The sequence below is a fragment of the Podarcis gaigeae genome, assembly GCF_964106915.1.
Source record: "Podarcis gaigeae genome assembly, chromosome: 2".
Lineage (NCBI taxonomy): Eukaryota > Metazoa > Chordata > Lepidosauria > Squamata > Lacertidae > Podarcis > Podarcis gaigeae.
In genome coordinates this window covers 40207539-40231820 of record NC_139679.1, presented here as the reverse complement: position 1 = coordinate 40231820, position 24282 = coordinate 40207539, and the positions used below count along the sequence as shown (strand labels likewise).

General features: G+C 42.5%; 1 protein-coding gene across 1 annotated transcript in view; it reads left to right on the top strand.

Annotated features, from left to right (window-relative positions):
• B3GNTL1 (UDP-GlcNAc:betaGal beta-1,3-N-acetylglucosaminyltransferase like 1) overlaps positions 1 to 24282 on the top strand; it is a 167617-nt gene that overhangs the window by 115336 nt on the left and 27999 nt on the right. The window contains exons 8-9 of the mRNA XM_083725914.1: positions 1113 to 1208; positions 11941 to 12065. Coding sequence (XP_083582040.1) covers positions 1113 to 1208; positions 11941 to 12065 — 221 coding nt within the window. The remainder of the gene's footprint in view (positions 1 to 1112; positions 1209 to 11940; positions 12066 to 24282) is intronic.

Here is a 24282-nt window from a genome sequence, read left to right as displayed (position 1 = left end):
AGAAAAGGGCGATTATAAACCTTCCTGGTTTTGTTGGTATTACTCAGTGAAGCTGTCAACATTAAAAAATATACAAATTATGGCCTACATTCATTGTATTTCCAAGACACTAGTTTCATTCAGATATCTTTTTTCCAGGTACCAAAAGGCTATGTGTGTTCATATGTGTGTACATGCTCAAATATTTTCTCTTTGGTTTGCATGCAAGTCAGTACTTTCCATTGGCTGTTAATTTTGGCATGTTCTTTGCAAATAGTAAAGCACCCAGGTGTGCTTGATTCACAAGAACTCCATTTCCGACCCCAAATCTTCAAGGTTTATAGAGATCTTGCTACACACCACCGAGGAGCAAATAGATGTTTGCTTGAGCCTCAATCTTACACTCAAGTAGCAAGCAGTCTTAGCAAACCCCATGGTCAGGTTGATATTTGAGGGCTTCTTCATAAATGCTGCACACAGAAACAAGAATATACGTAGAGAATGCAAATCAATCTCTGGACAGAATATAGCATTTATTGTGTAAACTGTGATGTGGAGTGTGTGTGTGTTTTCTACACACACGACTTGGGACACAGCGACTTAGAAGGGTAGACTGGATAAAATGCTTGGAGACTCTTGAGTTTTGTTCTGCTTTGCTTTGTTTTTAGTTGAAACAAGTCACGAGTGTAGAAGGAGTCAGGCCAGAGGAGTGGATGTCATAATTTCCTAATTTAAATTCCCTCCCTGTACCCCCCTCCAAAGGTACTGCTTACCTAATAGGGGGATACAGAATTTTTGGGAGGGGAAGTGGGGGGTAAGAAAAGAACAGAGAAAAGTTTACATTATTGCATTCCTCAGCCTGTTCCACTAATCTTACTCCTCCTCCATCATCCATTGCTCCTTTGAGCTAAGAAAAACGAAGCACGTGAGATATTGTATCCCAGCATCTCTTATAATTTGTCCTTGTACACTGCTCATAACAGGGAAAAAGTTTATGCTACCCTTGCTACAGTATGCATTCTATTAGATTAATGTCAATGAAGGAAATTGTCGTGCACATGGTTTGTAAAACATACTTGTTAAGAATGGGACTCTTTATAGTAATAGTGTGTGCTTTTATGCTCCTTTTTCAGGTTTTTACTTCCCATGGACCAACTGTAATAATGCCAACTTGGTTCTGTTCCCGAGAATGGTTTTGTCATGTGGGCAGATTTGATGAAGCGGGAAAGGTAAGCACTGTGAAGACGAGCAAAACCTTAAGTGTGGTTTAATGTTACCTGTGCTGAACTCTCAAGTACAGCTGGCATCCCCCTTCAAATAGAGAGTTGAGGTTGTACCTAACAAAGATGCCCTCTTGGCTCCCATACAGTAATTGGAACACAAATGAAAGATGCATGAGCAGACAAAAATGAAGGGGCAGATCTGTTTCCATGAATTTATTTCCATAGTGTTAAAAATGATAACATTGTCATTAGCAACATTGCCACTGGGAGTGCATCCAAAGGTGCTGGTACTAGTATGGAACCATTTACAGTATTGGCTGTGTTCACATGTAACGCTGCACCAAAGCAAGGCTTAAAGCAAAAGTGCTGGCTTCCATGGAGCCTCCTCCCCATTTCCTTTAGCTCAGTGCGGTATGGGATTGTGTTTAAGCTTTCTGCTCCTTAACCTTGATGTGCAGCTGAGGTTTCTTCTTGGCTACAGATCATGGTCAAGGTGCTGTATGAAGAAGTACCAGATTGAAGTGCCAATGAGGAATGTGGTTCTAGCACAGGATTTCCCAAGCCTGGGTCTCCTGCTGTTTTTGGACTGCAACTTCCACCATCCCTAGCTAGCAGGACCAGTGCTCAGAGATGACAAGAGCTGTAGTCCAAAAACAGCTGGAGACTCAAGTTTGGGAAACCCTAAAGAGAGGCCAAATGACATTTGGTCCCAGCCACGCTGATGGAGTGGACCTCTCTTGTCTCCTCTTTCACTCTGATGCAACCAAATGGAACGCTCTTGGCAGAAGATGGTTCTAGAAAATAAAAAGCAAAATGACACTTTATCCCCACAAGGCCGATGGAGTGGGCCTCGCTATCTCATATTCTCCTGAAATGTAAAGAGGTGGGATATAACCTGACCATGTTTATACAAAGATAGACTTATTGCCTGAACAAGTAGTGCAAGCTTTATGTTCATAGGGGAAACTAAGTACACACATGACGCCGAAGGACAATGCTTCTTCCTTAGAAGCCACTTTCCTCTCTAGGGCAGATGAAGACTGCATAGTGTTCTCCCACCAACTACACCCCTAAGATTATGAGCGATGCCTCACCACAGGAGAGAAAATGCCACAGAAATGAGGGAAGAGAAACACCCCCAATTTACCAGATGCTATGTTAAGTAATCATCTCCTTTCCTTCTTTTAGTATCTAGCAGAGTAACTTGCAGGTGTCATGTTGCTGCCAATAACTATAGAAACAGACTGAAATGTCTACATTCCAGTATTGCCTTGCACCAAAAAGTCTCCATAGCTGCAACCTGCTTTTCTCATTTGTGACTAAATCTGTACACCTGCTCTTCAAATGTTAAAATGAAAGGCATACACCAGAGACATGAAATAAAGATCTTATTACGTAATACACTTACCATGCACGATCAAAAGCTTTTTGCAGATCCCTTTGATAGCATTTCCTCCATCTACATTTATTTTAAAGCTGTAGTGGGTTCTTCTGCAGCTAACGTGTGATTCCCAAGTTTCAGAACGGTGTTAATTTATTGAGGGAGATGGGAGTTACTGCAGCAGTCTTGTGACATCTTAAGAACAAACAGATTTATTGTGAAATAAGCTTTGTGGATGATGAAGCAGACTCTAATCTACAAATGTTTACACTACAATAAACCTGTTCGTTCCTTATAAAGCCCCAAGATTTCAGGTTGCAAGGTAAGGCTCCACTATGTCTTTCAATAGGTCAGTAAGGAGGACTGTTTCATAGAATTGATAGGAGTCCTTTCGTAATTTACAGGGTTAGAGTTTTGCGTGATAGCCTTGATTGAGAAAACACAACTTTTACTGCTCAATAAGTATAGTTCAATAAGTGTAGCTTTTTTGTGCTTTTGAACCATTTCCATTCTGAATTGTTTACCTTTCTGGCCTTCCCTCCTTCTAGTCAGCCTCTGCCGGAGACTGAGTAATTCAATCACTCCTGATGCAGAGAATTCCTGTGCTCCTCAGAGGAGGATGTTGATTTCCCCACAAGTCATTTCTGTAACCTTCTTTTCATTTCAAAGCATGTGCAAATCAATAACCCATGCAGGTACATGAATGGTGGGGATGGTATCCTTTTTCTTACTCTTACGTGCTAAAGCAGAAAAGAAAAGTTGAGTATTCATAAGAGCGAAAGATGCCGCTCTTACAGATTCAGAAAGAGTGCTTAGCAGAGGTGTGTGAAACATCAATCTTTGCTTGAGACTTTAATACATTTTATCCCCGGTTTTCTAGACTTCCCCATGGTCTATAGTTATCTGCCAGAAGTTCTGCCTCTGGCTTATGCGATATCTTCCCTCATTATTTCCAGACTTAATGTTAGGCATGTCAGTTTTCAAAAATCTTCAGGAGAGAGTAATTTTTAATGAATCCCAAGAACAATAGTATATTAGAAGCTGGTAGTGTTTCAACTGCAGCCTGTGAATTAAGTGGCTTTGTCCTTAATTTTGTTTTTCTCCTTGCAAGTAACCAGGAAATAAATCTACGGAGCTAAGCTGCAATATGTAATTCGGTGAGGATTATTAGAATAGTTTCACTTCTGTTTGTTAGTCAAAGTGGGAGAGTGTTGTTGTTGTTATTTATTATTTAAGCCATGAAATGGGAGGGAAATATTTGGTTCAGCTTTGCCTTCTTTTTTAAAAAAAGAAGAAGCTGAATTAAAGTATTGTAAGGTTGTCAAATGATTTGTCAAGGGGCTCTAGGGAAAAATCAAGACAAAACGCAGACTCTGATATTCTTGGCACATTATGGGTAAAACTGAACAGAGATCTGTACTTGAGATGTGTCCAAGAAAGAAAGTGCTGGAGCCAAATAAATTAGGCTTATGAACTGCTTTAAAACAAGCCCTTTTAGCGACGTGTCTTGATAACATGTTACTAAGCATGCTGACGTAGTCACTGAATTTCCACCGCTTTCCATGTTTAATTAGAGTATTGTTTGCCAGTGCTGTTCACATATTTCTGTTTGGGAGACTAATCCTTTAACTTTATTTCCCAAACAATGCAGCAATTATAACTTCATCACAGATTTCCTGTTTTAGGATCAGGTCAAAATGATTTAAAGGCCTATCGGCACAGGACAATGGGGTTCAGTCACACAGCTAGCAAGAGGCTTAGCAGGATTTGTATAATTCTGGGGGGAGCGGTTTTTAAAACAGTCTAAGCATGAAATTAATGTGCTGGGTCTCCGGTGAGCATGTCTCTGCTGAGATTTAGAGCACCTATGAAACTAAAATTTTGCTACAGGCCCAACACAGGCATGCATACAAATACACAAAGATAAGCAACAGTGAAGTGAGGGCTGTACCCTCCTGCAATTGGTTTACAGGTGGAGCAGATACATGGTTAGAGGACATGCATAGGAGACTGTCATTGATCAAGCCTCTGACCCATCCACTTGACTTTTGTATGCTTTGCTTCAGCTTAAGCCAATTGTTTTTCTGAGGTCAGATATGTCCTCTGCCAGACATACATTGACCTTTGTATCTCTATATTCAGTCTGTGTGCTTTTATCATTTCCGTGGACTTAACTTGGACTGTCTGAAGCACATTTGATCCTTTCTACAAGTCAATCTTAGATGAGATTCTTTAATTCTAATGCTTCCAAGTTGATAGTATTGGACTGAGTTCAGTGGGGCATTTAGGATTTCAGCATTAGTCTATTGAGGTGAATTTTTGTATTATATATCTTTTGAAGGATATCTTTTGAATCAAGTTCGTGTGATGTTACTGTTTGCACATTATTCCTCTCCTGATAAGTCTTGCCCACAAGCATTCAAGAGGCCATGGGTTGTAGTCATCTAGCTTCTTAACTCAGACAGATTAAAAGTATTGCTCACGACTAACTTAGGTCCATAAATTTCATTGGGTCTATGTGGGTGTATCCAGGCACATGTGCTTGCATCTGGTGATACTGCACTTTCACTATTGAGATACATGGCCAGTGGGTCTGGTGCTTAGCTGCTGAACCATTACATATGTAAGAAATATGCTGGCCAAGTGTGGATGCGCAGGCTGAAGCTGCTTCCTCCTGGAACAAAGAGAAAGTTAGGATCTGCATCTAGCCCTGGCCAACATCATTTCTCCCCTGGCTACCTATTAAATGCCCATCTTTATTGGGTTAAAAATGTTTAGGCATCAGCACCAGATTTCTGAGCACTTGGAATATTTCTTGCTCTGTCTTCTGCAGTCCTTTTTTTTACAGCACTCATCTACTTTGTTCCACTGTTTATATCCACCAGACATGGTCGATGAAGAATTGCACAATATGGAACTTGATGAAAATAATTGCATCATATGTGTGTGGGGGGGGGGAGAACCTTAAGTACTCGGTACGGTATGTAGTGTAATGGAATCTACAAATAGGCATGTGACCTTGGGTAGCAAGCTGCTAGATAATTAGAACCAGGTGCCTAACTTGACTTAGCTTGGAGCGTGACATGAGGAACAGAAGCAGGTTTAAATTTTGCAGTTGACACAAAGCAACACCACAGAGTTGAGCACAGGGGAAGCATAAATCTAGCTAGATGGTAGGTTGAAGGAATTCTGGTTTTCTCCTTCTGGCGGTTATGTCTTCTTTCACCCTCCCACAGCGCAGTTTTGTTACTGCCCACCGTGTTACTTAATACACCTATTAATACAAATTATAGAAACCTGAATACAATATCTTTCACGTAAGGGCTGAAGCTCAGAGGCAGAGCGACTGCTTTGCACACAGAATGTCCCAATCCCCAATCTCCAAGTAGGCCTGGGAGAGACCCCCATCTGAAATCTTGCGAAAGCTACTGCCAGTCGGTGTAGACATTACTGAGATAGATGGACTTAATGCATTGTACTCATTAACCATTATTTGCATCTATTAAAAGTTGTGTGGGTTTTTTTTACTAGGGGCTCTGCTCCTGCTTGCTCCACTCAACCAGCCCCATCTACCGCCATGCCAACTCCCAGCTCTTTATCCCTTACCCCAAGTCCCACAGCTCCTTCCAAACCCGGAGTCAGAAGCAAGCCAGCAGTAAATCATACTGCGCAAGTTGAAGCGAACTCTTTATTAGCAAAAACACGATCTGCGCAGGAGTGTCAGGCCTAATGAGCACAGCAACTCATCTTCAGTAGGTCTTGCCCCCATGAAGCCGTTGCTGAGACTGAAGGTCCCTGCCTCCCCACAGCTACCTAAGTCCCCTCTGCTCCAGGGTCGTCCCCCCCCCAAGCAAATTGGCCCATTGCCAATTTCTCCTCCCCCTTTTCATGCTTCTTCTGGTTCTTGGAGACAAGGGAGAAGAGGAGCTTGTCTCAGCAGGAGGGGGAGACACCTGTGCCTCTTCACCAGCCGGATTCATTTTCGCCTTTTAGCCTCCCTTCTTCCCTGCTTCAGCTTCTGCCTTTGATTCTGGACTTCTTTCTGCCACAGACTCCCAGCTCACTAAGCCTCGTTACCCCTTCAGCTTCCTCCTCTTCCCCGTTTTCTCCCTGGTCTCCCTGTGACCACTCATCATTTTCCCACCAGTGTTCAGACCCCTGGGCTCTCACTTGTGGGGTGCCTCAGGGTTTTGTCCTCTCCCCCATGCTTTTCAACATCTACATACAGCCGCTGTATGTAGGGGGTTTGGGCTGGGTGTTTATCAATATGCGGATGATACCCAGCTCTACCTCTCTTTCAAATCAGAACTACTGAAGGTGGTGAATGTCCTGTATGAGTGTCTGGAGGCAGTTGGAGGATGGATGGTGGCTAACAGATTGAGGTTGAATCCTGACAAGACAGAAGTAATGTTTTTGGGGGACAGAAGGCAGGAAGGTGTGGAGGTCTCCCTAGTCCTGAATGTGGTGACTGTGCCCCTGAAGGACCACGTGCGCTGCCTGGGAGTCATTTTGGACTCACAGCTGTCCTTGGAGGCACAGGTCAATTCTGTGTCCAGGGCGGCTGTTTACCAGCTCCACCTGGTACGCAGGCTGAGACCCTAACTGCCTGCGGACTGTCTCACCAGAGTGGTGCATACTCTGGTTATCTCTCACTTGGACTAACGCAATGTGCTCTATGTGGGCCTACCTTTGAAGGTGACACGGAAACTGCAACTAATCCAGTACTTCTGGATGTCCTGATGCATCTTTGTTAAGATTGCAATTGATAATATGCAATTGTGATTTTTTTTGTTGCTGTTTGAGACTACGTATTTTGTTGACTACCGCTCAGGTGCCCTCTTTTGATTCCCAGGGCATGGTGGGTTTCAGTGTGCTGAAAGCAGCGCCTTTTTAGACATTTTTTTTGCCACTCCTGCCAACCTAGAACAATCTCATCATCCGATGAGCCTGAGTGCCAAACTCACTTCCATACTTATTCAGGAATATTTTCTCTTAATTCATTGTCCCAGTTGTGTTGATATGTATACTTTTTAATGTGTCCATAGTCATAATACTATAGATTTTACTCCGTAATTGTTGTTTCCATTATTCTATCATTAGGCTTTCAAATTAGAAAAAGTAATTTTAGAAACCCAAAGTCTGGGTCCATGGCACTCCTAGATGTATGATTCAGCCTTAAATTATAGGGTAATTGCTGCGGGCACACTGATTTTTTAGAAAAGAAGCATCTCTGCATGTATTTGGCATTAATTGGAGGCCAAGAGCAGCCAGCTGATGTTTAGAAGAAGGAGAAATGCCTGAATCAGAGTAAGAAGGCTTCATTAGAATGTTGTCTCAAAAAATGAGGAGAAGGGAGGTAATTAGATCTAGACGTTTGGTGGGCACGACGACTGCCATCCATCCCACCCCAGTTGGGAACTGTAGTGTTTGCTTCATATAAGTACTGAATTCCATGTTCTTATTTGCAGTGCCTCCTACTGGTTTTGGGAGACTTCAACGTCCATGCCGATGCCGCTCCCTCCTCACAGGCTCTGGACCTAGTGACTTCCATGGCAACACTAGGGCTCTCCCAGGTTGTTTTGGGCCCCACTCATCAAGCAGGCCACACGTTGGATCTGATCTTTGGGGCTGGCATAGATGTGATCATGCTCCCTGCTGTGGAAGTGCCATGGTCTGATCACTACGCTCTGAAAGCCAAGATAGACTTCCCGCTCCTCCCCAGCTCGGGTGGCGAACCCATTTGGGCTCGTCCGCGAAAACTGATGGATCCTGATAGATTCCGACAAGCCTTGCGGAACCCTGCTCCTCCTGGCGACTCATTAGATGACCTTGTTGAGGACTGGAATAACCGGCTCTTGGCAGCCATTGATGAGATCGTGCCTAAGCGCCCTCTGCGACTCCGTCAAAACCGGGCCCCTTGGTTTACTGAGGAGCTCCGGAAAATGAAGCGGGATCTCAGACGGCTAGAGCGAGTATGGCGACAGACTCGTGACGGAGCCTCAAGAACATCTTATAGGACGCTTATGAAAGCCTATGAGATGGCTATGAAAGCTGCTAAGAAATCTTACTTTGCAGCTTCCATTGCATCCGCTAGCTCTCACCCGGCACAACTTTTTAAAATAGGTCAATAACGTCCTTAGGAGGACAACCAAATTTAAGCACAAATTCGACCCACAGCTGTGAGGCATTTGCGAGTTTTTTTGCGGAGAAAGTCCTGTTGCTCCGCCGTGACCTCCCTGCCAATTTAGATACAGTGACTGAACTGGAGGCCCCTCGACTGACTTCAGGTCCAGTGTTGGACCATTTCGATTGGATACTCCCTACTGATGTGGATAGATTCCTCCAAGTTGGTAGGCCCACCACCTGCCTCCTTGATCCGTGCCCGTCTTGGCTGATTAGGGAGTGTCCAGATGTTGTGCGGACCCCCCTGGTTGAAATTATCAATTTGTCCCTTGACACGGGGACATTCCCAGGGGAATTGAAGGAAGTAGTGGTGTGTCCACTCTTAAAAAAAACTTCATTAGATCCCTTAGACCTATCCAATTACTGCCCAGTTTCAAATCTTCCATACCTGGGTAAGTTAATTGAGAGAGCGGTTGCTGAACAGCTTGGTAGGTTTCTGGAGGAAACATCAGCATTAGATCCATTTCAGTCCGGTTTCCGTCCTGGTTTTGGGACGGAGACGGCTCTGGCTGCCCTAACAGATGATCTCCGTAGACAACTGGATCGAGGCGGGTCAGGACTGCTGATCCTTTTAGATTTGTCAGCAGCCTTTGACATGGTCGATCATGATCTTCTGGACCACCGCCTTGCAGACGTAGGGATACAGGGCATAGCCCGTAACTGGTTGTGCTCTTTTATCTCTGGTCGGGGACAGAGGGTGGCATTAGGGAGGGAAATGTCGTTGCGCCACTCCTTGGTGTGTGGAGTGCCGCAGGGCGCAATTCTCTCCCTGATGCTTTTTAACATCTTTATGCGCCCCCTTGCCCAGATTATCCAGAGCTATGGGCTGGGCTGTCACCAATATGCTGATGACACTCAGCTCTATCTGCTGATGGATGGCCACACTGACTCAGCCCCGAACACACTGACCAGATGCTTGGAAGCTGTGGCTGGATGGTTTCGTGGGAGCCGATTGAAACTAAATCCTTCGAAGACAGAGGTCCTATGGCTAGGTCGGGATGGCATGGGGATGAGGGACCAACTCCCTTCTCTTGCGGGGGCCCAATTAGTGCCATTGCCTTCCGTTAAGAGTTTGGGTGTAATCCTTGATGCCTCCCTTTCCATGGAGGCGCAAGTTACAGCAACAGCCAAGGCGACATTTTTCCACCTTCGCCGCATCAAGCAGTTGGTCCCTTACCTTTCCCGCCCCGACCTGGCCACAGTGATCCATGCGACGGTCATCTCCAGGCTTGACTACTGTAATTCGCTCTATGCGGGGTTGCCCTTGAAGCTGTCCCAGAAACTCCAGCGGGTACAGAATGCTGCAGCGAGGCTCCTCACGGGGTCTCTGCCATGGGAGCATATTCACCCAGTGCTTTTCAAGCTGCACTGGCTCCCGGTGGAGTACAGGGTCAGATTTAAGGTGCTGCTTTTGACCTTTAAAGCCCTTCACGGCCTAGGGCCCTCGTACCTACGGGACCGCCTCTCCTGGTATGCCCCACGGAGAGCCTCAAGGTCCATAAATAATAACACCCTAGTGGTCCCAGGCCCTAAAGAAGTTAGATTGGCTTCAACCAGAGCCAGGGCCTTTTCAACTCTGGCTCCGGCCTGGTAGAACGCTCTGCCTCATGAGACCAGGGCCCTGCAGGATCTGATTTCTTTCCGCAGGGCCTGTAAGACAGAGTTGTTCCGCCTGGCCTTTGGCTTGGAGCCAATTTGATTCCCTCCCTCTCTCTCTCTCTCTTTCTCTCTCTCTCTTTTTTCCCCTCCTCTTTCTTTCTTTTCCTTCTCCTGCGATGAGGCTACATTTTAATATTTTAATGTTCCATTATTTTAATGTTGTATTTTATTTTTGTTTTTAAGTTGTAATCATTCATCTTGTTTTTATTATTGCTTGTAAGCCGCTCTGAGCCCGGCCTTGGCTGGGGAGGGCGGGGTATAAATAAAAAATTATTATTAATTATTATTATTAATATTATGAAAAGGAACTGTAATTTCAAAATGCATTGGACCAATAAACCCTGCAGTGGGGGGAGAAATCAGCATTTCTCAAATTCAGTACCGAAGGTTCATTTAATACACATTTCTCTTAATAAGCTGAAGCCAAAGGAAAATCAAGCAAAGTAACACAATGTTCTAATTATTTTAGCAATTTCATTTTGTACAGGCATTAAATGATGTGTAATAAAAAGCTAACATGCTCCTCAAATAAATATTTAGCCACCTAGCGTGTGGATAGGCATGTGGCGATTCCTTTTCATTCTGATGCCACAATGCTTGAATAAATACTCCATGCCGAGTAAATCAGTTATTTATTTACATAGCACCATCACATGACAGCTTGGTAACCGAGAGTGGGATGAGAAACAAACAATATTTTGAGAACATTTGACAATTATACGGGCTGTTTTATAGTCTCAAGAGGCTGCAGTGTTGCTAAATTCAAACAGATGTTGTTTAGTCATCACCTTCGGTTATATGAAAACAAGAGGGCAGGGTTTTGAAATGGTTGTGTGGCTTAATTTGCAGCAGAATGGTACTGGAGCATGCCCATAGACCTGCCCATTGAAATGGACGCTCTCATCCTGAAACAATATTGCACATTTGGGAGACTATAGACATCCTCTCCCCACTTTGCTAAAATACTACTTTCATGGCAAAGGGATGTTTCTGATCAGATCTCTCTTTCTCATTCTCAGTAAGTTTTTGTGATGAGATGCTCACTCAGCACTGTGTTGTGTGGATGTATTTGGACATGCCACCTGCTTCTTAGCAATCTTACCAGAAGCAACTGGAGATCTGGAAGGTTTGCCATTCACAGTATTTTTTTTTATTTTTTTTACAGGGAGCATGCAGGTGTGCTTTTGACATTGATAAAGTACAGCAAAAGGCCTATAACATTTGATCTTTGGATGTCCTGTGCAAGAGTAACGCTTTATATTAAATTAGCTTTAGGGAATGTCTCTAAATATCCATTAGATAGGTGTATGCATTGGTTCGAATGTCGAGATTTTTTTAGATGTCATTGAACGCAATCACATAATATATCACACAGGATTCTTACTCCACTTTCCTTGGAGTAAACCCTATTAAATTCAATACAACTTGCTTCTGAGTAGGTATGGTTACACTTGTACCTGCTTTACACTATTACCTGCTTTTGATCTGGAAAAAATGTGGTGTTTCCCCTCCCAGGGCACCCCAGAAGACCTGCTGTTCTTTTATGAACATCTCCGAAAAGGTGGTGGAGTCTTTCGAGTCAACCAGCGCCTCCTTCTGTACCGTTACCATCCACAGGCGGCAACCCATTCAGTTCTAGAGTAAGATATGTTCCGTATCAAAGTGCTTGTAGTTTTGGATGGCATTGGTGGGTGGGGAATCCTTCCCCAACAAAATATGCATGTGGGTTCGTATATATTTGATCATTTGTCTGTATTCCCAAGCCATTTGCAAGCATATGTGACTTGAGAATGTTGGCCTTTTAAGGCTACTTTCTTTTATTTCCTTATAAGCTACGCACCCTTATGTCTCAATACATCGTGGATTTGAATAACTAATTTTTCAGTGGTCCCGTGATTTGGTTCTGGTATTGCTTTGGCTTAGGCAAATCTATTATTCAAAGTTTGAAACCCTGGAATGCAAGGCCACACTGTTTAGGGGTTTTTGTTGCGGAGAGGGGGTGAGGGTCATTGTTGCTGTTGCTGCTGCTTTTTTGTATTTTTATTTTAGTTCTTCTTTTGATTTATGTGGAAATTGTTCAGTTTGGTTGTGTATTTTTTAGTGTTTATTGTTTATGACGACTTTTGTTATGCTGTAGTTACATTTTTTTTTAACGTAAGCTGCCTTGAGCATGGTTTGAACTGCGGAAAGGGTGGCATACAAATTAAATTATGTATGTATATATGTATACTGCTTATTGAGCTAAATGTGTAGTATGCAGCTATGTCTGTGTTTTTTTTTCTTTATTAAATTATAAGCCTGTGTGGAGAGGGGAGGAATTGTCATCCAGACCACATTGTGCAGGGAAAGGTTTATTTTTTCTTTACCCATCCATGATCAGGAGAAAAATCCCTCACTCACCCGGGCCCAACATTGAGGGTGGGGAATAAATCTCCCCTTGTCACTCATTAAATTACAGGCTCAGGAGGGAGTGAGGGTTTCTTTCTGATAGCATCTGGGGAGGGAAGGAATAAGTTTTTCCTCTTCCATGTTGCCATGATAATCTTTTGCCCCTTTGAGCCTGAATATTAAATGAAGGGGGAAAGAGACATTGTTGCTTGCTACACAATTAAAATAACATCTACTTTGACTCTCACTCTCACGATGAATTCCTTTTCACTCTGCAGTCATGCATTGATCTCAGTATTTTGGATTTGGGACACAGGATTGTTGTTGTTTAGTCGTTTAGTCGTGTCCGACTCTTTGTGACTCCATGGACCAGAGCACGCCAGGCACTCCTGTCTTCCACTGCCTCCCACAGTTTGGTCAAACTCATGCTGGTAGCTTTGAGAACATTATCCAACCATCTCGTCCTCTGTCATCCCCTTCTCCTTGTGCCCTCAATCTTTTCCAACATCAACGTTGGAGTCTTTTCTTCTCCTGAGGTGGCCAATTATTGGAGCCTCAGCTTCAGGATCTGTCCTTCCAGTGAGCTCTCAGGGCTGATTTCCTTAAGAAATTCCTTCATGGATCACTGCCTTGTCGTGGCGAAGGGGCTTGAATAACTCAGAGGAGCTATGAGCTACCCAAGAGGGACACAGGATAGATTTTAATTTTTTCAAATTTGAATCCTTCTTGTCAAACATGCCTATTAAGAATGCAGGTTTGCATTGGCCCTACAATAACGTTTGAACTGATTGTTTCTTTGGTTGGGGCGCTTTCATTGTCTCTCTCTCTCTTTCCTGCCTGGTACCCTCCAGATGTATAATTTCAGACTATAACTCCCACCAACCCCAGCTAGCACAGTCATAGTAATCCAAAACATCTGGAAAGCACAAAGTTGAGGAAGGCTATCTTGGAATGTATAGTGTAGGCACTTTGTGTCCCTCTAGGTAGGATTGGGGTTAGGGTAGGGCTGTTTTCAGTTATATGAACAAAGACAGGGTTTACCAAACTTAGGTCTCCAGCTGTTGTTGGACTTACAGCTCCCATAATTTCTAGCTAGTGGGAAATTAAGGAGATGGCTTAATAGGGTAGAAAAGGACTACCTTTTAGAAGCTTTAGCTCAGTCAAGCTGAGGAGCATCTCTGACTTTGGTCACACAAGGTCAGGGACTGTCCATTTCTGTTGCTCCTAAAGCTTTGCTGTTTCCAAGCTCTGTTCCTTAAAGCCTTAAAGAACCAGCTGTTGGGGATTTTATGGAGCTTCCACAATCTGTGCCCAGGGCTTGAATAAAAAACATAAAAACAGCTCAGCTTTTGTGCCATTTGCTTGATGAAACTTTCCCCCTAAACCAACATGATATGAAAACAGAAACTTGCAAAGGGGGGGGGGGCTCAGCATTTAGTGGGGTTCAGTTAATGTAGAGGTTGCTCAGCACACAGTTATGTGAGGTTTGAATCATGAGCTTCAACTGCATTAGCAGCATAATAAAATATCTGTCTGTTTATTCAATGTAAATCTGTTTTATCTCAAAGGTGCTGAGAAGCATACCCCAGTATATGTAATATTTTCCATTAAAAATGGGGGGGGGGGAGATTTTATTCAGAATGACGATTGCTTCACAGCAGTGATTCTGAGATCTGCTTGCAGTTGTGCTTGTGGAAGTAGCTATATGGAAGTAGCTAGTTGTTGCATGGAATGAGATGGTTAAATAGAGTAAATCAATGATTTTGTAGGGATGTGTTTGATTCCATAGCTTTCGATATGAAGACATTGGAACCACATAATGAATGCAGTGTAGCTGAAGAACTATGAAAGTATTTCCCTTTTATTACTAGCTACATGATGGAACTATATTTTTGATAGTTTATTAGACTTTTCCTAACCCTGTATTTTGACATGTCAAGCTTTTTGGAAGCGCATTGCTAGTTGCTGTGGCATTTAAAAAAATGTATTTTTGGAAGGGAATTTGTTCCGAATTAACAGCAAGCTGTTACTGATTCCATTTTGCAATGTTGTGTGGGTCAGATTCCTCTGGAATACGGCATACGTGGAGAATGTGGAAATGTCATAGAGCTGCTTCTGATGGGGTATTTGGACTGCCAGCTAAGAAGCTTCAAGTTACCTGATATGTTTACATGCATGTGTATGTAATCCAGATTAATCTCAGTTACGAAGTGGGATCAGTAGAAAGTTACGAAGTCAGGTCAGAAATGAAATTGCCAGACAAAATGGAATTTTGTCCTTCCAACCTACCTAGAATTCGACAATGGAGTCGTCACCAACTTTGATAGCTTTATAAGAGTGAGTTAGACAAATGAATAGAAGATACAGTGGTACCTTGGGTTACATATGCTTCAGGTTACAGACTCCGCTAACTCAGAAATAGTACCTCAGGTTAAGAACTTTGCTTTAGGATGAGAACAGAAATCGCACTCTGGCGGCGCAATGGCAGCAGGATGCCCCATTAGCTAAAGTGGTACTTCAGGTTAAGAACAGTTTCAGGTTAAGAATGGAGCTCCAGAACGAATTAAGTACTTATCCCGCGGTACCACTGTAAGACTATCAGGAGCATCTAGACTCTAGCATCCGAGGCTCTTGTGTCCTGTTTATGGGCTTCTCACTGGCATCTGGTTGATCGCCATGAGACCAGGATGCTAGGCTAGATGGTCTGATCCAGCAGGGCTCTTATTTTTCTTAATTTGTTAGGGGGGAAATCCAGGGAAACCCACTTAGGTCTTCTTAAAGTACAAACAAGGATTCTAAGTCTCTTTCCAGCAGTTCTTTGAGGAGCTGCTGTTCTTTAATCTCTCCTAGGGGGAATCAGATTTCAGTGGCACTTGAAGACTGGGATTTTGAATCATCTTCTTATTACTTTAGGTGAAACCAGCTGGAGTGGAGTCTGAAGACAGAAAATGGGTTGGAAACTACTGCTCAGGAAGGGCCCAACACCATGTATTTGGAGGCAGCAGTGCCTCTGAATATCAGTTGCTCTTGAGCTCGAATATTGCTTGCTGCTTTCCCCTAGGCATCTGGTTGGGAATCACTGTGAGAACAAGATGGTGGACTAGATTGGCCATTGGCCTGATCCATCAGGCTCCTCTTATGTTCTTTTTGATAATAATTTTAAAAAGACAAGGGGGGGGGGCTGGATGACCACAAAAAATTCTATGAGAGCAAAGAGGAAAACATTACAAAAAAAAACATTTTTTAAAAAAGAAGCAGCAGCATTTTTATAAAATAATGGCAAATTTGGGGGTGCGGACTTGAAGGGCTATAAAAAAAACTTTTGGCATCATGGTATCACAGTGAGATGGCGTATGAGAACTGTCAGTAAAAATAAATACAAATTTTGTGTTTGGTTTTTTAAATGGAAAATTTGGGGAGCCCTAAACAAGTATTTTGGTTTCATAGCATCATACCCATAGAAGCGGGGGAGGGGGTGAGATAAAAAAGGGACAAATTTAGAGGGTCCACAAAAAATTTACCCTCCCCAATATAGATGCATAAAGATATGTAATGAAAGGTAGATACAGTGGTACCTCGGGTTAATAACTTAATTCGTTCTGAAGGTCCGTTCTTAGCCTGAAACCGTTCTTAACCTGAAGCACTACTTTAGCCAATGGAGCCTCCCGCTGCCGCCGCGCCGCCGGAGCATGATTTCTGTTCTCATCCAGAAGCAAAGTTCTTAACCTGAGGTACTATTTCTGGGTTAGTGGAGTCTGTAACCTGAAGCGTCTGTAACCCGAGGTACCACTGTATAATTGTAGATAATTTGGCTGAAAGTGTAGTTAAGACAAAGTTTGTGACTCGTGATACCCGTAGCTTACAGCCAGAGTTGAAGAAATAAATCTTTGTGAAACTAAAGAACATGATTTGTTTAAAGAAAGGTGTGTCAGTTAATCTTTTCAGCAAAGGTAGCAATCAAGTCTAGATCTTCAGTGTACTGATCACAGTTTGTCAAAGCCCCCATGCCCTACAGGCAGAAACTGCGTAGTATTTGCCTTATTTTGCAACTCTCATTACAGCGAAAAAAGGAAGTTCATGTCTGATTGGCTAGTGGGAGTTCTGAACAGTTTGGTGACGTCTAAATGTAGGAATTAATTACTGCTTCTCCCACCACCCCATGAGTAATTCCCACAATTAATTTACCCTACAGAATAGATTGCTGGAAGGCAAAAGGAATCTGTGAAGTAGGAAACAGTCTCACTCCCATCGTCTTCTATGCTTAGAAGCATGGGAATACATTATCAAATGACATGTTCTCCGTGTTTATAGAATCTGAATCCTGGTGTGCGTAGAAACAATTTGACAACAGTAGCAACTTGTTCATATCTTATTAAATATATAATGGTTATCCGTTTTAATGTTTCGCCTGCGGTTGTGACTATGCTACAATATATTTTAACATTTACACAATAGAAAAGAAAGTTAAAATTTGTCAAGAAGCTTTGCATTGTTAAGCTCCTCGCCATAAAGCTCATTTTGATTTATCCATTAGGCCAAAGTAGTTGAAGGAGGAGGTGACAGTCAGTGGTTTTCACTATTACGTTAACTGTTTTTCTATAGAAGAAGGCTCTGTGTGAAACAGATAGAAGCCTAGTAGAAGAATTTGTCTTGAGTTTAATTCTGAATTACTAGAATCAGATTCATTGCTAACAAGATCAGATGAAATTGGGGGGGGGGCACTTTCAGGAAAGGGCAGAAATAGTAAAAACAAAGCAAAATTCTTTTTCATTGGGAATGTGAGATAAAGAGTCTCAATTTGGCACTCCTTGAGCCTTGGATTCATGTTGCTTCTGGCTATGAAATAGTAGTTAATGTGAAGACTGAAATGAACCAGTGAGAATCATTTGTGGGAGGTGGCTTCTTATGTAACTTTTAAGAACTGCTTTTAGTTTCATTTGTTTCGGGCGGTTTCTTTAATTGCTCTTTGCAAGTTGCTGCATCTCCTTTGCACCTGCCTTGGCGCTGGGAGTCTGGGAAAGTGGCATTCCCTTATCCCCCAAGGCAGGAATCCCAGCTACTGGCCCTGGGAACGGCCCAGCGTACAAGGCAACCTAGGTGAACCGGAAACCTAAAAGGGAAAAACCCCCAAAACCCATCTCTCTTTTGACACTCCTTAAGCTACATGTTTTTAAAAAATCTATATTAGTAACATTAACTTGTGTTCATTACAGGTTTTCACAAAGCCCACACCTGTAATAATCATATAATTAGCCTGAAGGCACAGTCACACACTTCTCTGCATGAACCCAACATCCACCCACTGCTTGTCCTTATGACACAACCTGAAGCTATGAAAATATTCCCAAGGTAAAGTTCTATGATGTAGACTTTCTGATTTAACTCTCCCACAAAGGGGTGTGTAGGAGCCGGAGTGGCAATTCGCTACCTGCATGAGGGCCAAGCTCACTGTTATAGTAATAATGCATGTACAATGGAATGCTAAGATGCTTGGCTGCTGCTTTCTCAACTCCCTAACCATGCAAACTAAAACATCATTTTGCTGTAAAATTCACCCCTGCTAAAAGGAAGGCCTTTTCTTTCATTTTAGAAGGGGATTTGAATGCAAAACCCTTCCTGATTCAGGAGAGGATTCACATTGGAATCTTGCTAAAATGATGGGCTTCCAACAACCAGCACCATTCTTTGAACCGTCAAAAACTGCTGGTTCAAAAATTCAGTGGAAGAATTTTGCTCAGTGGGGCGCAATATTCTTCCTTCTGATTCAGGGCAATTTTTCTTCCTCTCACTATGTATTTCCAAATGACACAGACCGCAATGTTTGGTAGCTTTCTGCACCCCTGTTGCCTTCTGCTCACACAATGTTGGATGAAACCCTTTTCCCCCCATGACAACAACTTGTGGTTCCTAGCCCAGAATTTAGTAGTAGTGGTTTTTACTGCTGTGCTTTAGGTTTGATTTGCAAGAACAGTACATAAATCTAAAGATATTTGGCTTGATTCTGTGATCTGTTTTTGTACCAGGCCAATATTTTAAATAGTTTTACCAAGACTTGTTGAATCATAGTCATTGGACCTATTTTTATTCAATCAAGGGGCTGGAAAATGTGGTGAACATGTGTGCGGAGAATGTGCTGGCTGAGAAGTAGAGAGTATCTTAGTTCTATAACTTACTTTAATGAAAATATAATTGGCACTGCATCAGCACAGTTCTTACATATCAAACCATTCTATATTTAATAGATCACAAATGGACCCATCAGCCCTAGTCCTTGGTTTTCTATAGCTGCTTGGGAATCCAGCCTCGGTATGAGTCTGGATTTGGTGGCTGACGGATATTGTAATACAACGAGGCAACCATTCAGAAAGATTTTTAGCTAGCTGGGTTACTGCTTCACTTCCAGTCATTCTTTAAAGTTTTGCTCGGCATTCTGTTTTGTCTCTTGTGTGTGAACATGTACAAATGCTTTTTATGCCTCGTATTCTAGTTCAGAAGCACTGGTGATAAAAAAGAGTCTATTTCTTTTCGCTTACAGATAATCAGGATTGCTGGCTTTCTACCTCACTGCTCACAAATTTTGGCCACAATCTAACTGTTGTGCTTAGGTGTCTAACTGACAGTGCTTACATCTATTGATCCCAGTGTCTTTAGAACATTTAACTCTGTCTTAGATTGTGGTCTTTATTGTCTGCAGCTAGTTTTTAGTTTATGTATGTTTTTAGTTCTGTACTGTACTTTCATCTTACATTTGATGCACATATTCTTGGGGTCGTTCTGAGGGAGGAAGTTTTATAAATAAATACATAAAATTATTATGTGAAAAAGCAACCGGATGCCTACTGCTGAATGATTTACAGCTGTTATATTAGGGGATATCTGCATTAAAGATCTGAACCAGTCTGAAACTGGTTTATATGCTATAGCTTTCCCCAAAGAATTGTGGGCGTTGTAGTTTGGGGTGTGTGCAAAAACCTCTTTTGAAGGGTTTCACAGCTTCCCAGAAACCTTCATAGAACCTCTTGTTTTTTGGTTGGGAGATAATGTGTTGAATTGGCTTTGGAACTGGCTCAAAAAAGTGGCATATATAGAATCCTAGATTTGGAAGGGACTCAGAGGGTCATCTCGTCCAACTCTCTGCTGTTAAGATTCCTGTTCCATGATTGCAGTCATGAGATTGTTGTCTATCACATGATGTTTTGACTCCACAGAGTGGGAAGTGACGGAGACAGGATGTTTGTGTTACTGTGTTCTGTGAAGTGGGACTATTGTCCTTTGTTCTTTTTCTCTTTGCTGTCTGATGCTAGAGAGAGAGGGAGCCATGTTCCAGTGCTCCATGTGTGTTTATATGTAAATAAAGTAGATCAGCCAAAATGCTGAGTTGCTGAGTTCTGTTACGCAAGCTGCGAAGACTCTGCGGATCCCTAAGTGTGCCGATGTCTGTTGACATCGGTCACTGTGTTGTTCGGGCAGAAGAAAGCTTTTGAAGCTCCCGAACAGACGACCAGGAGGGGGAGAACATGCCAGTCGGGCATGTGTCTCTGCCAGGGTCCTACTTGAGTGGAGGACGAGCTCCTGACAACTGCAATGCAGGTATCTTTTGCCCAATGTGGGTCTCAGAACCACAATTCTGAGATTAAGAGTCCCATGCTCTACCAACTAACTGAGCTATAGGTTTGCTGTCTATTTGTATTTTCTATAGTTGTTCTCATAATTTTTCTGAAGCTGATGGAAGACATCCAAGTTTATTTGGGCACATAACTTTCCTCCCAGATTTCATACTTACTATGGAAGAGTTCTCGAAATAGGAACAAACAGATTTCAGCAGGCACAAAGTGCTACAGCAAGTATGCTTTCAACAAGAAGACCAGGGAGGACTGTTTGGTAAAAAACCCAGCATGTTGTAATTTTTTGCTTCCTATACCCATTCTGCAAGCTGAAATCTGATGTGTGAGGCTACAGAGGGCTATGGTGACCACTAGGCATTTGAGACCTGTCTTTCAACTACATCTTCAGTATCCATTGGTGACTGCATACACATTATTAAGCTAGTCCTTTTGTTCCACTGATGTGCTGAGTGGCAGTGCTACCTGTAAATCTACTCACAGTTCTCTCCAGTCACAGGGAGAGGAGCTAGCAGTTGTTGCACTTGGTTACCACAACAAGAGCTAATCCTTTATAGCCCTTGATTTTAGTTTGTCACTTTTTTGGCAAAAGTAAATGTTTTCGTCCTTCAGATAGGCTTTAAATTCTCGTAGCTTTAGATTTTTAAGTGCAGAAAATTATTAGGGTTTTTTTATGACTGCTTTGATTTTGGGAGTGTTGTGTTTGTGTTGTGTATTTTTAAAAGGCAGATCTGGCTCCTTTTAAGGACCTAGAAGAAGGTTCTAGAGTTTCCACTACTGTCTAATCTTGGAATGCCGTGCAACATTTGTTAACTTGTGCATTAATTTTTTTTTCCTTCTGGGAATCGTGTATCCTATAAAAACTGATTAACAGACATCTGTCGACAAATGCCAGCAGCAGCTAAGCTCCAAATCAGAAGATCTTGTAACTTTGCGGTTATTATTTAAAAGATTTTTTGCATCAAGTCCAAAATTCCATTGTTAGCTAGAGGGGCAGTAAACATTACAACCCTTGGTCTCTAGACACTGTTGAAATTTCATTTGGACTGGCTGTTCCAATTGGCTGCATTTATTTATGAAGAGTTTCCAAGTTGTGACACCCGCCGTGGTGATGAAGTGCTAAACTGCCATAAAAGGGGCATGTTGCACTTGCAGACGCGAAGAAACAAACGTTCACTCAACTCCTGAGATCCAATTAATAATTCCCATCAGAAATCAAAACACCTTCATGCTCTACTTATTATTCCTGCCTTTACGATTTTCATGTCATAATTATAGGGGTGTGTGAAATCTTGACTCGTAAAAACTACGCATGTATTCAGTGTTTTGCAGTTTAGAAGAATATTTCCTTAAAACAAACTTATTTCCATTAAAGCATTTCCAGAAGTTTCGAATACTTCATAGCAAAAGCACTTTCTATGGACGTAAAGAATTAACACCTGAGCTCTGCCTTGTGTGGAAGGAAGGATCCTTTAAATGACTTAACATTGAGTACTTTCAGCATTTACATCAAAGCAATCAATATTGCTTTGTATCGAGATACCTCACACTGCGGTCCAGTTGTATTACTGTATCGTTGTATATGTTTACATAAAATCAAAATGATTTATAATCGGGTGCAGGATTACAGGCCAGGTAATTCAGAACATTATGCTTTTTGAATAGGTGTAGATTATGATTCTAACATGTTTAAGTTTCAATGTCCCTCTTGCTAGTTCCTCTCCATGCATCTAGCCCATCACAGATTGTTTCTGTGAGTGAATTTACACCATGTTTTAGAAGTTCATTGGGTATGTCATGGACATACAGGATAACATCTGTTGGATCTTCACATCCTTGTTCTTCCTATACACAAATGGCAAAGAGCAAATGCTCTCAGACATTATTTTGAAAGGGGAGAAATGTCCCCACCACTAGTACCTCTGCAAAACATTATCTACCACATCTGCCTTGGGATATTGCTGGCACTGCTTTATTTAATCTTGTAGATCTCACCACTGGATAGAAGGACAACTATGTACTGCTGTTGTGATTCTGTCAAAGCCCTGATTTCGCTGTGGAATAGTGAGATGGAAAGGGCCATCTACACATCACTCCTAAGCACCATCACTGGCCTTGGGGAGTCTGGTTTAAAAGCTCCTTTGCTGTGGGCAATGAGGCAGGAGTGGGGTTGGTTAGAACAGAAGTCCTGGTTCAAATCTGACTAAATAGAGCCATGAATGCTTTCCACGTCCCTGCCGCATGGCAGTGATGGTAGCAAACAGAGCTCCCCTCTCTGCCACATCACCCAGCAGAGCTCTTTAAATCCAGATCCAGACCTGTAAGAGATTTCTGAATCAGTTTGAGGAGGAAATTGCTCAGGGCTGTGCTAAATTTGCTGTCACTCTTGGTTCAGGTGTGTTGGACGTCTCTAAAGCACCATCAAATTACAACTTGTGGGATTGGTTTCAGTGGTTGCAATCCAAGGATGTGGACATGACGTTTGCAGTGGTGAGGACTGTGTGTTCATCATAGCTCATATAATCAGCAGGTGAGGCATTGGTGGTGGTGCCAACACTCGGGGCTGCCTGGTTGGTGGTGACCTATTTCATGGTGACCTATTCTGTGGTGGTTCTCCGTTTGTGGAGCTCTTCCCTAGTGAGGTGCTTCTGTCTCCTTCAGTGTGGTATAGTGGTTAAGAGTGGTAGGCTCGTAATCTGGTGAACTGGGTTCGCGTCTTCGCTCCTCCACATGCAGCTGCTGGGTGACCTTGGGCTAGTCACACTTCTTTGAAGTCTCTCAGCCCCACTCACCTCAGAGAGTGTTTGTTGTGGGGGAGGAAGGGAAAGGAGATTGTTAGCCGCTTTGAGACTCCTTCGGGTAGTGATAAAGCGGGATATCAAATCCAAACTCCTCTTCTTCTATTGATTTTGCAGGGGGAAAAGCTTAAAAGCATTCATTTTTACCCATTTGATGGCTGAAAGACACCATTCCCGGCAAACACTGAGATCACTGTTTAAGAATGTTTTAAGCTGCTTTTTAGAATGTTTCAAAACTATGGGGTTTGTAGCGTTTGATCATTGTCGGCTGCCTTAGGGTCCTTTGGAGGGAATGGTGGGATATAGCACAGTCAGTCAATCAATCAATCAATCAATCAATCAATCAGTGTGAATCCATCTCCATTCAATGGCTGATCTGATGACAGAAGCAGCAGGAGCAAGAGTGAGGCAAGCTACAAATCTAGTTTTGACTAAAACAGGTATTGTACCTTGGAGACTTGTAAAAACATGTGTTATGGGATGATCTATTACTTCACTTGTTTGTGGTTACTTTTTACTCAGTCAGGCTCGGGCCTGCATTTGATGCAATGCATGAGGTGTTTTGTGTGTGTGTGTTTATTGATAGTGTGGCAGCCTGGCAGTGATGTGGTGGGCAGGAATGAGTGATCCCTCCTCACATATCATGCACTTCCATCCTCTGCCCGGTTGCCATTTTGCGCATGAAAGCTCACAGCATAAAATCAACCAGAGAGTAGTTCCATGTTGAACGAGGCCTTTTTCAGTCTGCCTTGCATAAATTCTCTTTGCCCAAAATTGCATTTCAGTGGTTTGTATATTAACAATGTTGATAGTAACTGAATGATTTTGGAAATTCAGATAATTCATAACCAAGTGTTACGCTATTTTGCACAGGTCTTCCACAGATTTAATAAAGGTTTAGCAGTGATTAATGACCTGGACATTCTATCCTGCCAAATTAAGATCCGAAGGAGAGGCCTTAACTGTCAAATGTGAAAGTAGGATTTCTGTTTCAGCAAACCACACATGGGTTTGTCTTTTCAGCTCTAGAGAAGTCGTTTTTTAAAGGG